The sequence below is a fragment of the Nerophis lumbriciformis genome, linkage group LG31 (assembly GCF_033978685.3).
Source record: "Nerophis lumbriciformis linkage group LG31, RoL_Nlum_v2.1, whole genome shotgun sequence".
Classification (NCBI taxonomy): Eukaryota; Metazoa; Chordata; class Actinopteri; order Syngnathiformes; family Syngnathidae; genus Nerophis; species Nerophis lumbriciformis.
In genome coordinates, this window is record NC_084578.2 from 15,840,001 (window position 1) to 15,855,000 (window position 15,000).

Genomic DNA, 15,000 nt, shown 5'->3' on the forward strand with positions numbered 1-15,000 from the left:
ATGAGCATTCCTCAACGTTCTCAGTCTTTTTTGCCACTTGTGCCAGCTTTTTTGAAACATCTTGCAGGCATCAAATTCCAAATGAGCTAATATTTGGCAAAAAATACAACATTTTCAGTTAGAACTTTAAGTGTCTTGTCTTTGCAGTCTATTCAATTGAATATAGGTTCAAAAGAATTTTGTAAATCATTGTATTTTTTTAATTTATTTACTATTTACACAACGTGCCAACTTCACTGGTTCTGGGTTTTGTACTTCACAACATGCCAGCACACGACAGTTTGCTTAGAAAAAGACGCAAATGTAATTTTATTGTAAGAATGTCATCCAATGTCATCCAAGAATGATTTACTTGAATTTTATGTCATGTATTTGCACAATGAATGTGCTACCGGGCACACAGTGGGTGGACAAAACTCTATTTTCTATTCGGTTTGTGGTTTGTAAATGGAAAAGTTCATACAATAAGGGGTTTTAAAAAATGTAGGTACCACTGTATTTAAAACATGTTTTATGCATTATCTTTGAAAATTTTTGATTAATATTTCCTACTTTGCGGATATTCAAATTAACAGTAATAAACTAGATGTTTCTGTATATGAACATCAGCCTACTCGCAGTGCACTTTTAGAACTCAAGGCAAGTCCTTTAGACTAGCTTTAAAATCATTGATGTATTCCCTCTCATTATACTAATCCTCTTTTTTTGATCTTCACTTACACTTTCTGTCCAACAGCATCAACAGGATTTATTGGCGCTGAAGCACCAGCAAGAGCTGTTGGAGCACCAGAGGAAGATAGAGCAGCAGCGCAGTGAGCAGGAGTTGGAGAAGCAGCACCGGGAACACAAGCTACATCAGCTCAAAAACAAGGAGAGGGGACGAGAAAGTGAGTAGACCCCTTCAGCTCGGGATGGGTATCGAACCCGGTACTTTTAATTAGTATCGACCAATATCTGTGGGTATTAGTAAAATCAAACTGTGCCACATTTCGATACTTTTATTGCATGTGACACTCGGCACCGGCTCAAGCACTTGGCCGGGAAACAAACAGTCAAGTACTCAGGGCGGACTACTAGGTAATGAAGGAGGTCATCTAAACTTTTCAAAATGTGCCAGATTGATGCTAATTTACATTGGATTTTCCGTAACATTTTAGTATTGGGAACATATTCACCATTAATTAGTTGCTTATTAAAGTAACAAGTACTTAATTTAGAGTGATTCTGACACTAGGGGAACATATAAGGGTTAGAGTTAGGGTTACTAATAAGCAATAATTCTGAGATTATTGAGGGAAGACTCTTAGTTAATGGCTTACTGGTTGTATAATAAGGCCATGCAGAATAATGCATTAATAAGTACTTAATAATGACTAATTAAGAGCCAATATGTTACTAATTTGCATGTTAATAAGCAACTAATTAATGGTGAATATGTTCCCCATACTAAAGTGTTACCATAAGGCATTAATACGTACTTAATGATGACTAATTGAGAGCCAATATGTTACTAATTTGCATGTTAATAAGCAACTAATTAATGGTGAATATGTTCCCCATACTAAAGTGTTACCATAACGCATTAATAAGTACTTAATAATGACTAATTAAGAGCCAATGTGTTACTAATTTGCATGTTAATAAGCAACTAATTAATGGTGAATATGTTCCCCATACTAAAGTGTTACTGGATTTCTATAGACATGCTAAAGATTAGCATTAGCATTTTTACTTCTAAAATTGACAATGACAACTTTTTTTAATTATTTATGTCTTTATTTGAATTAGGACAGTACATATTAATCAATGTATCCGAATAAAAAAAAAAACAGCTTCAAGATGTGGCCCCATTTTACTTGGCCCTGGAAAGCCTGGCAGTAATATGTATCAATAAAGTGCTGTAACTTTTCTTACTAAATGTATTATATCGTTCTATTTTGGGAGAAAAAATATATTTGTACTCCATGTAATTGCAAATTAAGTTAACTTAAATATTGTCTAATTATGCAAAAATATGTTATCAAACATTCAAACCATTTTTTAAATAGAAATAAATACTACTAATAATGACTTCATATCCATCATATTGTGCAATGTAAAAGTAGCAATAATTTCATGGTAAAATTGTAAATGTTACTGTTGTTTTTACAGCATTTTCCTCGAAATGAACAAAAAACAGTACTTTATTTTTACTGTAATAAACTGTGGTACCGTTTTGGCATTTACAGTAATACACCAAAAAATCTACAGTTGTTGATTTGCGGTAAAACAAACAATCTGGCAGCTCAGGTGCCAACATGTTACTGTAAAATTGCAGTTTATTTTATTTACAGTAAAAAAAAACTAATGTAAATTTTGCAGTAAAATTTTGGCAACTGAGCTGCCTTTTTTTTAACATAAAAACAGCACTACTGTATTTCCCATACACTACATTTTGAGGTGAAATTATTGCTACTTAGAATATATATTTTTTTTAATCTAGGGTTAGGGTTGAGGTTAGGGTTAGGGTCGCCTTCATCAGTCCCAGGTGCCCTGATTGCTGATCGCCTGCAGCCTTGCCGGGCGCGTGGTCGTGATGCGGCAAGAGCGCGCTGACAGCGCAGGCGCTTGCAGCAGAAGGCATGCGGGACTGCGCATGCGCCGTGACAGCAAGTCACTTAAACAAATAATAATTAATTTCTTAATGTATTTATTACTGCTTTTTTGCATCATTCTTTTATTTATTGTAAGCACCAGTCCACTCAGCATGATCTCAGTCGTTTTCATCTTCACAGAATAAGACAAATCTGTTTTATTCGTCTTTGGAAAAAACATTTAATTGACAATGAGTGTCAGCACTTCAATCAATCAATCAATCAATCAAAGTTTACTTATATAGCCTCTAATCACACATGTTCCAAAGGGCTGCACAAGCGCAGATCCCACATCAGGGCAAGAAAAAACTCAACACAATGGGGACAACGAGAAATCTTGGGAGGGACCACGGATGTGTATGAGTATGGCAGTAAAGTATAGGCTTGTGGTGGAAGAAGATTGCTCAAACAGCTTCAACCAATAAATAAATGAGAAGAGGAAGTTAACACATCTGAACACATTTAAAACTGTATTTATAAAGACCCGTGAAAGTGTGGTGAGAATGGTCGCTGATAAGTTCTGAATAATGAATCCAGCAAGTTTTTAATCGTCATAAGAAATCCATGACAACTACTTGTATCATTTAGGGCGCAATTTACTAGTACCAGGCGCTAAACAGCGTGTACAAACAATAAAATTGAGGTAGTCGTCCAGTGCATCTACACTGAAACCACTTTTATTTTTTATCGCTGTAGGTGCACTGGAGAGAGGCTGCACTTATGTGCTTAATACGCAAAAACTGTACACTTCAAGAAGTGTTTTTTTATAATAGGAAATATGTTATAAATGCATTTATATATATATATTCCTTGGAAAAAAACATACTCCATTAAAAAAATTACTTAATGATGCCAAACCGCATCAATTGAATTTTAATCAGTCCCTCAAAGGGGAACTGCACTTTTTTTTTTTTTTTTTAGCTTATCGCTTACAATGGATCTGTCGTGATCCGTGGTCGGATCATGTTTTCTTTAGTTATGTTCTGTTAGTTTTAGACTTCCTTAGTTGTTTTGTGCACTTCAGGGGTTTGTTTTGGTTACCATGGGTACAAATTGGTTTTACCTGCCTCTGATTAGTGTTCGGCACGTTCACCTGCTGTTGAGCAGTAATCAGAGAGCTATTTATTCACTTTGCTCGCCACACTCGGTCTGGCTTCCTTGTTTGCTCTATGCAACGGTCACGTTTTGATATTCCTAGTTCTTGCTTCTGTGTTTTCTTTGCTAAGTTTTGCCTTAGCTTCCGCGTGCAATCGGCACGCATCCTTTTTGCTTGTTTTCTGTTTGGCTATGATTTATATTAAATAAATCATCTCCTACCTCACGCTGTCGTCCGGAGTGTCCGTGTTGCATCTTGGAAGAACAACCGCGCAGCAAGCTGCACCCCCCCGATCGTGACAGGATCCTGTGGAAGCCACTCTATTCTGCCTATAAAGCCCTTGGAAAAACATCCAAACACCTCCATTAAGGTTTTTTTTTCACATGATGTAAGTATATATGTAATGTAGTAAAGCAGGGGTGTCAAACTCAAATACAGAGTGGGCCAAAATTTAAAACTGAACAATGCCGCGGGCCAAGGTTGAACAAATTAACCTTTTTGATAGGGACCCAAACAAGTTTTGCATTAAATATTGAACAAGCAAGGCTTATATAACTTTATAGTGACATGCAAAATCGAGTTTCAAATAATAATAATAATAATTAAAACATATCAATGGCATATCAAATACAATTTATACAAAAATTGAATGCCTCTTTTCTATTTGCAGCCTTCTAAGGTAAATATCAACATTAACTTTTTCCACAGGCTAATAAATTTGAAAATACCGGTAAAATAATGAATAAACCAACCATTCAGGACTTTAAACTGCTCAGTTTGCAACACACTGATCTAATCTGATGTGCCCAAGCCAGATACCTGCCATCTTTTCTTGGATGCTAGTTCATTAATGTCGGGGCTCAGGCTTTGAGCTGAGGCAACCTTCATAATCGAACGGAGGTGTTCATCAGTCATTATATCTCGTATTCCACAGTCTTGGGGATGTGCCTTACAGGCACTGCTTTTAACGTCCTCTACGAGCTGACGTATAAGCAACTTTAACATTGTTAGAAATATAAGCCACACTGTGAATCCACACCAAACAAGAATGACGAACACATTTTGGGAGAACATCCGCACAGTAACACAACATAAACACAACATAACAAATACCCAGAATCCTTTGCAGCACTAACTCTTCCGGGACGCTACAATATACACCCCCGCTAATTCCAACCCCCCACACACACACACATACACACACCTTGTAGCATCAGGTTCCAGATGTTGTGCCGGATAATGCACCACCGGCGTAGAATGCACCCCCTGACGGGAGTGTTATATCAACTAAAGCCTACACTTAAAGTTTCCACGTGCAAGATTGAATGTATTAGAAAAATATATTTTATAAGAAGCCAAAAGTGCAAAAACAATAATGTTCGTGTTGGAGGAGTTGTGAATGAATGAAATATGAAATCCGTGCTGCAGTCGCTGCTGGGCCACAACATTAGGTACACCTGCAGACTTTGGCCCGCGGGCCAGAGTTTAACACCCATGTAGTAAAGGGCACATTTATAATAACATTTAATATGTACATACTTTGATCATTTTAAGCATACATGGAGCATGAATTTCAAAAACGTATCAACGTTTTTTTTGTTTTTTTTACTACTATTATGACTCACTGCAAACATAATAAAATATCACTTACTGTACAATGTCTGCTGTCATTAGGATGCCAACTGCTATAGGATGTTCATACATTCCCATTTAGATGAAGAATGACTCATAATCCTGGCAAAAAAAAGTGGGGTGGAACCTAGCGTCTTTTCGTGTCATTTACGCCTATGTCGGGTCTAAATGGGCTGTTAAAGTGTACCAACTTGTCGGAATACGTCCTCATCCTTTTACTTTCCAGGTGAGAGGCATTTATTTAGTATCGACAATAAAGTTTGACAACATTGGCAGGCAAGGTTGTGATCACGGCGCCGCTATAAATAGTTTGTCTGCGTTAGCCCTTTTAATGACAATATCGCTAATACTTCGTTAATATTCAAGTCACAAAATGTAAAAGGAGTATTGCGTTATGGTTGGAGGAGGGAGTTGTGACAGCACATAACCACAAGGGGGCAATATGGCTCTATGTATTTATTATATGTATATATAAACAATATAATAAATAATGAACAATATAATTTACTTAAACAACACAGGAATGGCGTGTGTGAACTAGATCCAAAAGGGGTGTATGGTAGAAGACTATGTGTATGAATAATTAGCTGTTGAGTATTACCATAATTGTTGGATGAGGAAGCAAACAAATCCAAAGGGGCTATAGGAAAAAGGGGTCCGTGATCCAAGCGAGGTCCGTGGGGCAGAGAGAGGCGTCAAGAGGTCCGTGTCCAGAGCGGGGGTCGAGGATCAAGGGAGGCAGTCCAAGGAAGCGAGACGCACAGCTCGAATCCAAGGCAACGGAAGGAAAACACTGCGGGCACAAGGGAGATGACAGGGCACAAATCAAGCACGGGGAAGAACCCGGAGAGCAAAGAGCTAATGATCGCTTACGGTACGCCAACAGAAGGTTATATTCCGGCTAGGGATGGCAGGTTTTGCAGGCTTTTGAAGGCAGGTCTGATCATCAACTCCAGGTGTGCAGATTGCCGGAGATTGATTGCAGCTGTTAACTGCCACTGCGGCACACAGAGGAATGTGCACTGACACGCGCCCGGACCGTGACATATTGTTGACGTTTTTTTGAAGTGTTCTTTATTGGATTTTGTGGGCGGAATAGAGGACCTCTCATTGATTCTGCTGTAAGCGGACTTTTGTTTTTGTTTATTAACGAGTAAGAATACATACATCATCATGTATTTCATAATGACTGTGAACGATGGGCAACATTTAAAAAAAAAAGTGCAGTTCCCCTTTAAGGCACCCAGCATGCAGCTAATAAATTATAAAAGGATGTTGCTGAAGAGACGACATGTCTAATTATTTTAATTTCTGACAGTTCAAATATGTTGATACACACATTTGACAGGTCATTTTTAGACGCGCTTAATAAAACTAAAACTAAAAATAGACTGTGAGTAAATCAGGCCCTCAGTGCTTCCAAAGACGCTTCCGATGAACCATTCATGAAGACCCGTTCAGCCATGGTGGGTTCATGTGTGAACGGAGCATCATCGCTACCTTTTCTTTCCATGTTTGACTCAGGCGCAGTTGCCAGCACAGAAGTAAAGATGCGACTTCAAGCATTTGTCCTGAACAAGAAGAAAGCCTTGGCTCAGCGAACCCTAAACCATTGTCTGTCCAATGATCCACGCTACTGGTACGGGTGAGTATCACCCCTCAATATCTATATTTTCTGTATGGCCCTAAACAAGATTTTGTTTGTGGCCCCTTTTGGTCTTTAGTATTACTTATTTATTGTCTTTATTAGACTCCTTAAGGGCTCCGAGGCCACCATTAACCTAACGTCACCGCCCCCCCACATAAACAAAGTATGTTTAATAGCACTAACATTTATTTTTTTTGGAATACTTACTTAATTTGGTTGAAAGTTGCTTTTTAAAACACATGCAAAAAGACGTGTAATGTCTCCAAAATATATGGAAGCATTTCATTAGGGTTTCTGACTTTTTATTAAAGATGGGATTAACATATCTAGATGATGTGACAGTAAACCAGTTCCCCCGTACACTCCCGTCTAGGGCTGGGCCGATAAAACGATATCAATATACGAAACCCAAAACCAGTGAAGTTGGCACGTTGTGTAATTCGTAAATAAAAACAAAATACAATGATTTGCAAATCCTTTTCAACTTATATTCAATTGAATAGACTGCAAAGACAAGATTCTTAATGTTCGAACTGAGAACCTTAATTTTTTTTTGCAAATAACCATTAGCTTAGAATTTAATGGCAGCAACACATTGCAAAAAAGTTGGCACAGGGTCATTTTCACCACTGTGTTACATGGCCTTTCCTTTTAACAACACTCAGTAAACGTTTGGGAACTGAGGAGACCAATTTTTGAGGCTTTTCAGGTGGAATTATTTCCCATTCTTGCTTGATGTACAGCTTAAGTTGTTCAACAGTCTCCGTTGTGGTATTTTAGGCTTCGTAATGTGCCACACATTTTCAATGAGAGACAGGTCTGGACTACAGGCAGGCCAGTCTAGTACCCACACTCTTTTACTATGAAGCCATGCTGTTGTAACACGTGGCTTGGCATTGTCTTGCTGACATGGTCCTAAACGACACTCCCCTTTTTCTTTTCCAATCCTTGTCCATACCCTATTTAGGTATACGGAAACAACAGGTAGGAACTAAAATGCAGAAATATATATAAAAAAAAAAATATATATATATATATATATATATATATATATATATATATATATATAACAAATGTGCTACTTTAAAATGATAGTAATAATAATTATAATAATTACTGCACAACATAAATTATTTTTCATACTTAAAACCTCTAAAGGCCTTAGTGGCCACATGCGTGGACAGCACCTTTTAGCTCTTATTTCCAAAATTGTGTACACTACTGAATTGGGGTCTTATGCCGACATATGGACACTTATACTGCTATCTGGTGGTGTCAGAAGAGTATAACATACAATGGAATTTGGAAAAAAAAAGTGTAAAAATAAAAATGAGCATGACACTACACATGAAGTACACGTTTGTGTACTTATGGACTAAGTACATCATATCAAAAGATGATTTTTAGTTTTTATTCTAATTAGGGTCCAATAAGCCCAAAAAGCAAAGAGAAATAAAAAAAAGCATGTAAACAAACAGCTCGGGCCTTAAGAGTTCCTTTTGCTGGTGCTGCTCCCCCAACAAAGCACTGCAAAGTACAGGGCACTGGTCACAACAGACTAAAAAAAGATCTCCAACAGCTTACTGCACACATTAAATGACCTGAGCTTCCTCAGGAAAAAGCGTCTGCTCATGCCCTTCTTGTATACAGCTTTGCTGTTGTCCTTCCAGTCCAGTCTGCTGTTCAAGTGGACTCCCCACTACTGCCACCTCCCGGCCCTGGATTTTGATGGGATCCACAGGGGTCATTTTCTTTTGAAATTGAATAAAATTAAAAAAATATTTACAAAACTCCAGGCCATGATCATGTGGCCCCCTAGAGGTTGTAGCCCTCAACAACCACATTAAATGTTTATGCCATGGACCGGCCCTGCGAGCAAGTCATCAAGCCTTGGTCAGCCAAGTTATTATCATTACTACGACGTACCCGCTTAAGTCGGCTTCGACCACTCCACATACTTGGTCGACCGATTTAGTTGACATGAATTTTAAGACCCTTAGGGGTCATTTTGATGAGCAGTTGGCCTATTTATGTGTTGTATTGCACTAAATTGGCCCTAGTGTGTGAATGTGAGTGTGAATGTTGTCTGTCTATCTGTGTTGGCCCTGTGATAAGGTGGCGACTTGTCCAGGGTGTACCCCGCCTTCCGCCCGAATGCAGCTGAGATAAGCTTCAGCACCCCCCTGCGACCCCAAAAGGGACAAGTGGTAGAAAATGGATGGATGGATGGATGTATTGTTAAGTTCATTATTATCGCAAAGCGGTATGAACCTATGACGACAGCAACACTACTACTGTGTAGCATTAAACCATACAAACCGACGTCCTGTTCAGTGCAAAGTAGGCTTCAAAATAAAAGCATGACAGTATTAACACCCATTTTATTGTATTTTTTTTCCCGACTGTTAGCCACCAGAAGAAAGAGTTGTCCTTGTACAAAAGCTTTTGCCTTGGTAGTCAAGTCAAAACAAAATTAGCTCAGCAACTTGTGCTAGATATAAACAAAAAATATAATATGAAATAAAGAATATGCGCAAATAAAGGAAACTGATGTTATTAAAATACACTATGTTGCCAAAAGTATTTGGCCACCCATCCAAATGATGAGAATCAGGTGTCCTAATGAATTGGCCCGGTGTATAAAATCAAGCACTTAGGCATGGAGACTGTTTCCACAAACATTTGTGAAAGAATGGGTCGCTCTCAGTGATTTCCAGCGTGGAACTGTCATAGGATGCCACCTGTGCAACAAATCCAGTCGTGAAATTTACTCGCTCTTAAATATTCCAAAGTCAACTTTATTATAAGAAAAGTGAAGAGTTTGGGAACAACAGCAACTCAGCCACCAAGTGGTAGGCCACGGAAATTGACAGAGAGGGGTCAGCGGATGCTGAAGCGCATAGTGCAAAGACTTTCTGCACAGTCACTTGCTACAGAGCTCCAAACTTCATGTGCCCTTCCAATTAGCCCACGCACAGTACGCAGAGAGCTTCATGGAATGGGTTTCCATGGCCGAGCAGCTGCATCTAAGCCATACATCACCAAGTTCAATGCAAAGCGTGGGATGCAGTGGTGTAAAGCACGTCGCCACTGGACTCTAGAGCAGTGGAGACGCCTTCTCTGGACTGATGAGTCACGCTTTTCCATCTGGCAATCTGATGGACCAGTCTGGGTTTGGAGGTTGCCAGGAGAAAGCTACATTTCGGACTGAAATTTGGTGGAGGAGGAATTATGGCGTGGGGTTGGTTTTTCAGGAGTTGGGCTTGGCCCCTTAGTTCCAGTGAAAGGAACTTTGAATGTTCCAGGGTACCAAAACATTTTGGACAATTCCATGGGATGCCACTTCAAGTTCATATATGAGTAAAGGCAGGTGGCCAAATACTTTTGGCAATATAGTGTATGTTATTATCACATATTCTCCGTATATCCGTGGCAAAAGTCACAAACAAATGTGCAAGCCGTGTCTGGTTATGTCAACATCCGCTTCTGTCGACGAGTTCCACCGTACCTGCTCGTAACGTCGTTATCGCGGCAACGCCACTTCCCTACAGGGATTATGTTAAATATAAAAGTCACGGGGATGAATGACTTTGCAAACATGGCACATCCTGCAGTTTTAACCCCACCTCCTTCTCGGGTGTGCTTTGTATGTGCAGTGAATTCTCCACATCAACATTTGCCTCTGGGAAAATCCTCGCTGATTGCCGCTGAGAATCTCTCTGTTGATGATTGACAGCTGACTTTCTTCAAACATAATTCATGAGTTTAGGGAATAGAACAATGGAACCTCTCTTCCATTTCTGAAATATTTTTTTCTCTTAGCTGTAAAACATTTGTGGCAAGGAAGGACACACATCCAAAAGCCTGGGTGATAAATGAAGACCATTTCTCTGCTATTACCACAATTCTCATTTGTCTCGCTTTTCCTCTCCAGTTCTCTTCGTAACGCTCCAATAACCTTCCCTTCTCAGATAATGCAAATTATTCTTCTACCTTTCGCTGAGGAAGTTTGCCTCCTTGGTTGGTGAATAGAAGCGAATAATGCATCTATTTCAACTCTTTTTCTGTGCCACCGACATTCTTGTTCATAATGCTCCGAGTGACCAAGAACACCAGGGGCACAGGCGCCGATCCCGTGGGTGCTTCGGGGCCCGAACACTCGCGTGGAATTGTTGGCAACTTTCAATCTTAAAACAATTTTTGAAAAATCAATCTTGTTGTTGTTGATTTTGTACCGAGTTTGTCGGTTTTACATAATTAAAAATCAAAATCTATACTTTTTTAATAACATTGGATGCTAGTTCTATGATTAACTACATTCCTCCATAAAATAAATATACAGATTTGATCAATTTTTATGTTACTTAAAAGAAGTTTTTGTTTGATAAAAGGCTTCCCAAACATTTAATAAAGTCAATTACAAATAAGTATCCAACACGTTTCTTTTCTAAACTAAATCAGTACAGCAGATATGGCCATATACATCAAACATATGATTTGCCTGATTGGCTGGACAGGACATATTAAAAAATAAAATAAAATAGATTTTTGCTTTTTTAATGGATTAAGAATCATTACAAATAAAAAATTTTTTTTAAAACCCCAAGTTCACAAATTTAAGCACAACTTAGAATTGATCCCCCTTATAAATCCACAAATCATATTGAAATCAGTGTGTTAGTGCCCAAGGCATGGGTAACTTACACATCTGTGAAGGCGCCATTAATGTTGAAAGGTACATACAGGTTTTGGAGCAACATATGTTGTCATCCAAGCAACGTTATCATGGACGCCCCTGCTTATTTTCAGCAAGACAATAGCAAGCCACCTGTTACAACGGCGTGGCTCCATAGTAAAAGAATGCGGGTACTAGACTGGCCTGCCTGTAGTCCAGACCTGTCTCCCATTGAAAATGTGTGGAGCATTATGAAGTCTAAAATACCACAATGAAGACCCCGGACTGTTGAACAACTTAAGCTGTACATCAAGTAAGAAAGAGTAATAATTCCATCTGGAAAACTCCAAAAATTGGTCTCCTCAGTTCCCAAACATCTGTAAGTGTTGTTAAAAGGAAAAGCCATGTAACACAGTGGTAAAAATGCCCCTTTGACAACTTTTTTGCAATGTGTTGCTGCCATTTAATTCTAAGTTAATGATTATTTGCATTAACAAAATTAATATATTGTCTTTGCAGTCTATTCAATTGAATATAAGTTGAAAATGATTTGCAAATCATTGTATTCTGTTTTTAATTTACGAATTACACAACGTGCCAACTTCACTGGTTTTGGGTTTTGTATGTATAAATATGTATAAATATATATATATATATATATATATATATACATATATATATATATATATATATATATATATATATATATATATATATATATATATATATATATATATATATATATATCAGAGCTGTTTATCTATTTTATGGAGGGATATAGTTAATCAAATAAGTATTGATTTTGAATCTAATATATATATATATATATATATATATATATATATATATATATATATATATATATATATATATATATATGTATATATATATATATATATATATATATATATATATATATCCCATCCATCCATTTTTCTACCGCTTATTCCCTTTTGCGGTCGCGGGGGGCGCTGGAGCCTATCTCAGCTACAATCGGGCGGAAGGCAGTGTACACCCTGGACAAGTCGCCACCTCATCGCAGGGCAATATATATATATATATATATATATATATATATATATTATATATATATATATATATATATATATATATATATATATATATATATATATATATATATATATGTATATATATATATATATATATATATATATATATATATATATATATATATATATATAATATATATATATATATATATATATATATATATATATATATATATATATATATATATATATATATATATATATATATATATATATATATATATATATATATATATATATTATATATATAATATATATAATATATATATATATATATAATATATATATATATATATATATATATATATATATATATATATATATATATATATATATATATATATATATATATATATATATATATATATATATATATATATATATATATATATATATATATATATATATATATCTCAGAGCTGTTTATCTATTTTATGGAGGTGTATAGTTAATCAAATAAGTATTGATTTTGAATCTAATCGTTACTCCCAAGAATCGAATCAGAACAAATCATGTGGTGCCCAAAGATTCTCAGCCCCATACAACAAAAGGTGTTCATACAGTAGCCCGCCCACTGCCAAATTAGAGTTTCATGTGAAAATGATTTTACATTTAAACATGCCAGCAATATCAAAAAGGATGCACATCACTTTGACTCTTGTCATCTTGCATCATAATTAAATTATCCCCTCAACTCCCCCCAAAATGGATTAACTCGCTGGAATAAAAAAGACAATATAACATACATCCATAAACGTGGACGCATGTGAAAAAGTGCAATATATTTATCTGTACAGTAATCTATTTATTTATGCATATATATTCATATATATTTATTTATTTTATATATATATATATTTATATATATTTATTTATTTATGTATGCATCTTATTGCTTTTTCATCCTGCTTTTTATCCTTATCTGTGCTGTAAAGTTCAAATTTGAATGACAATAAAAAGGAAGTCTAAGTCTAAGTCTTGTTTGATTACTCAATTTATTATTCAGAATCAGAATCGGAATCGTTTTATTGCCATTGTTTGAGAACGGGTTCACAAACTAGGAATTTTTCTTGGTGCAATTGTGCAATATAAAACACATATAACACAGATTTGGTATTAACAAGAGCTGTAAATCTTGTTATAGACTTAGAAGGAATTCTAGGGAGCTACTGTAAGGTGTTATTGATACCTTTTTTCAGTAGCAGTCAAATGTGACACAAAGTTGGGCCATTCCTCCGGTGCCAATGTGCCATCAACCTCGGCGTCTGCTACTGTCTGCCCGACTGGCCCCCTGCTGGAGTCACAGGAACACATTGTGACAGCAATAGGTGGCAAAATGATCGCTTAGATCAGGGGTCGGCAACTCAAAATGTGAAAGAGCCGTATTGGACCAAAAATAAATGTAAAAAAATCTGTCTGGTGCCGCAAAAAAATAAAAGCCTTATATAAGTGTTATGATGAAGGCAACACATGATGTAAGTTTCTAAATTAGCTTTATTAGCCTACTATCAAAATGACTACAAGTCTTATATAAGTGTTATAATGAAGGCAACACATTATGTAAGTGTCTATATTAGCTATATTTGATGTATCAATATCAAAGGATGACGCAAATCTTTGTTGACAGAAATGTTGTATTTTAATATATATTCTACACACTTTTGCAACATTGAACATCATTAGTTAAATGGAGGCTCCTCAGAAGGTGAGATAACTGCTGGAAATGACTGTCTTATAATGGCCAAAGGTCTAGATGTGTGTGTCTAAGTTAAAGGAAACGGCAGGCTGTCTTCTTCTAATGGATTTAATACAATATTTGCAAGCTGGGTAACATTTGCTGTGGTCTGGAACAACATGGCACACAAACAGCTATCAAAAATGCAGCCAATACTACATACAGATAATGTGTCATGAGACATGCAAATATAAATTAAATACACAGAGTATGCTGTTAGCCTAATTAGCATGTTAGCATTGATTAGCTTGCTGTCATGGATTAACCAAATATGCCTGATTAGCACTCCAGCAAATCAATAACATCAACAAAGCTCACCTTTGTGCATTCACGCACAGCATTAAACGTTTGGTGGACAAAATGAGACAAAGAAGGAGTGGCATAACACACGTCTGCGTCCCGCGGGTTGCTTAGATGAACTGATAGACGTCCTCACGAATATTAATATGAATATGAAGCATTAATTGCATTAGCGAAAAAGTGACTTATGTGTCCTTGACTCCATCGTTTT

At 36.6% G+C, this 15,000-nt stretch overlaps 1 protein-coding gene across 2 annotated transcripts in view; it reads left to right on the forward strand.

The window, feature by feature from the left end:
• hdac4 (histone deacetylase 4) overlaps nucleotides 1–15,000 on the forward strand; it is a 193,446-nt gene that overhangs the window by 31,046 nt on the left and 147,400 nt on the right. For both annotated transcript variants that reach the window (XM_061926531.1, XM_061926532.1), the window contains exons 4-5: nucleotides 737–887; nucleotides 6,886–7,006. In XM_061926531.1, coding sequence (XP_061782515.1) covers nucleotides 737–887; nucleotides 6,886–7,006 — 272 coding nt within the window. The remainder of the gene's footprint in view (nucleotides 1–736; nucleotides 888–6,885; nucleotides 7,007–15,000) is intronic.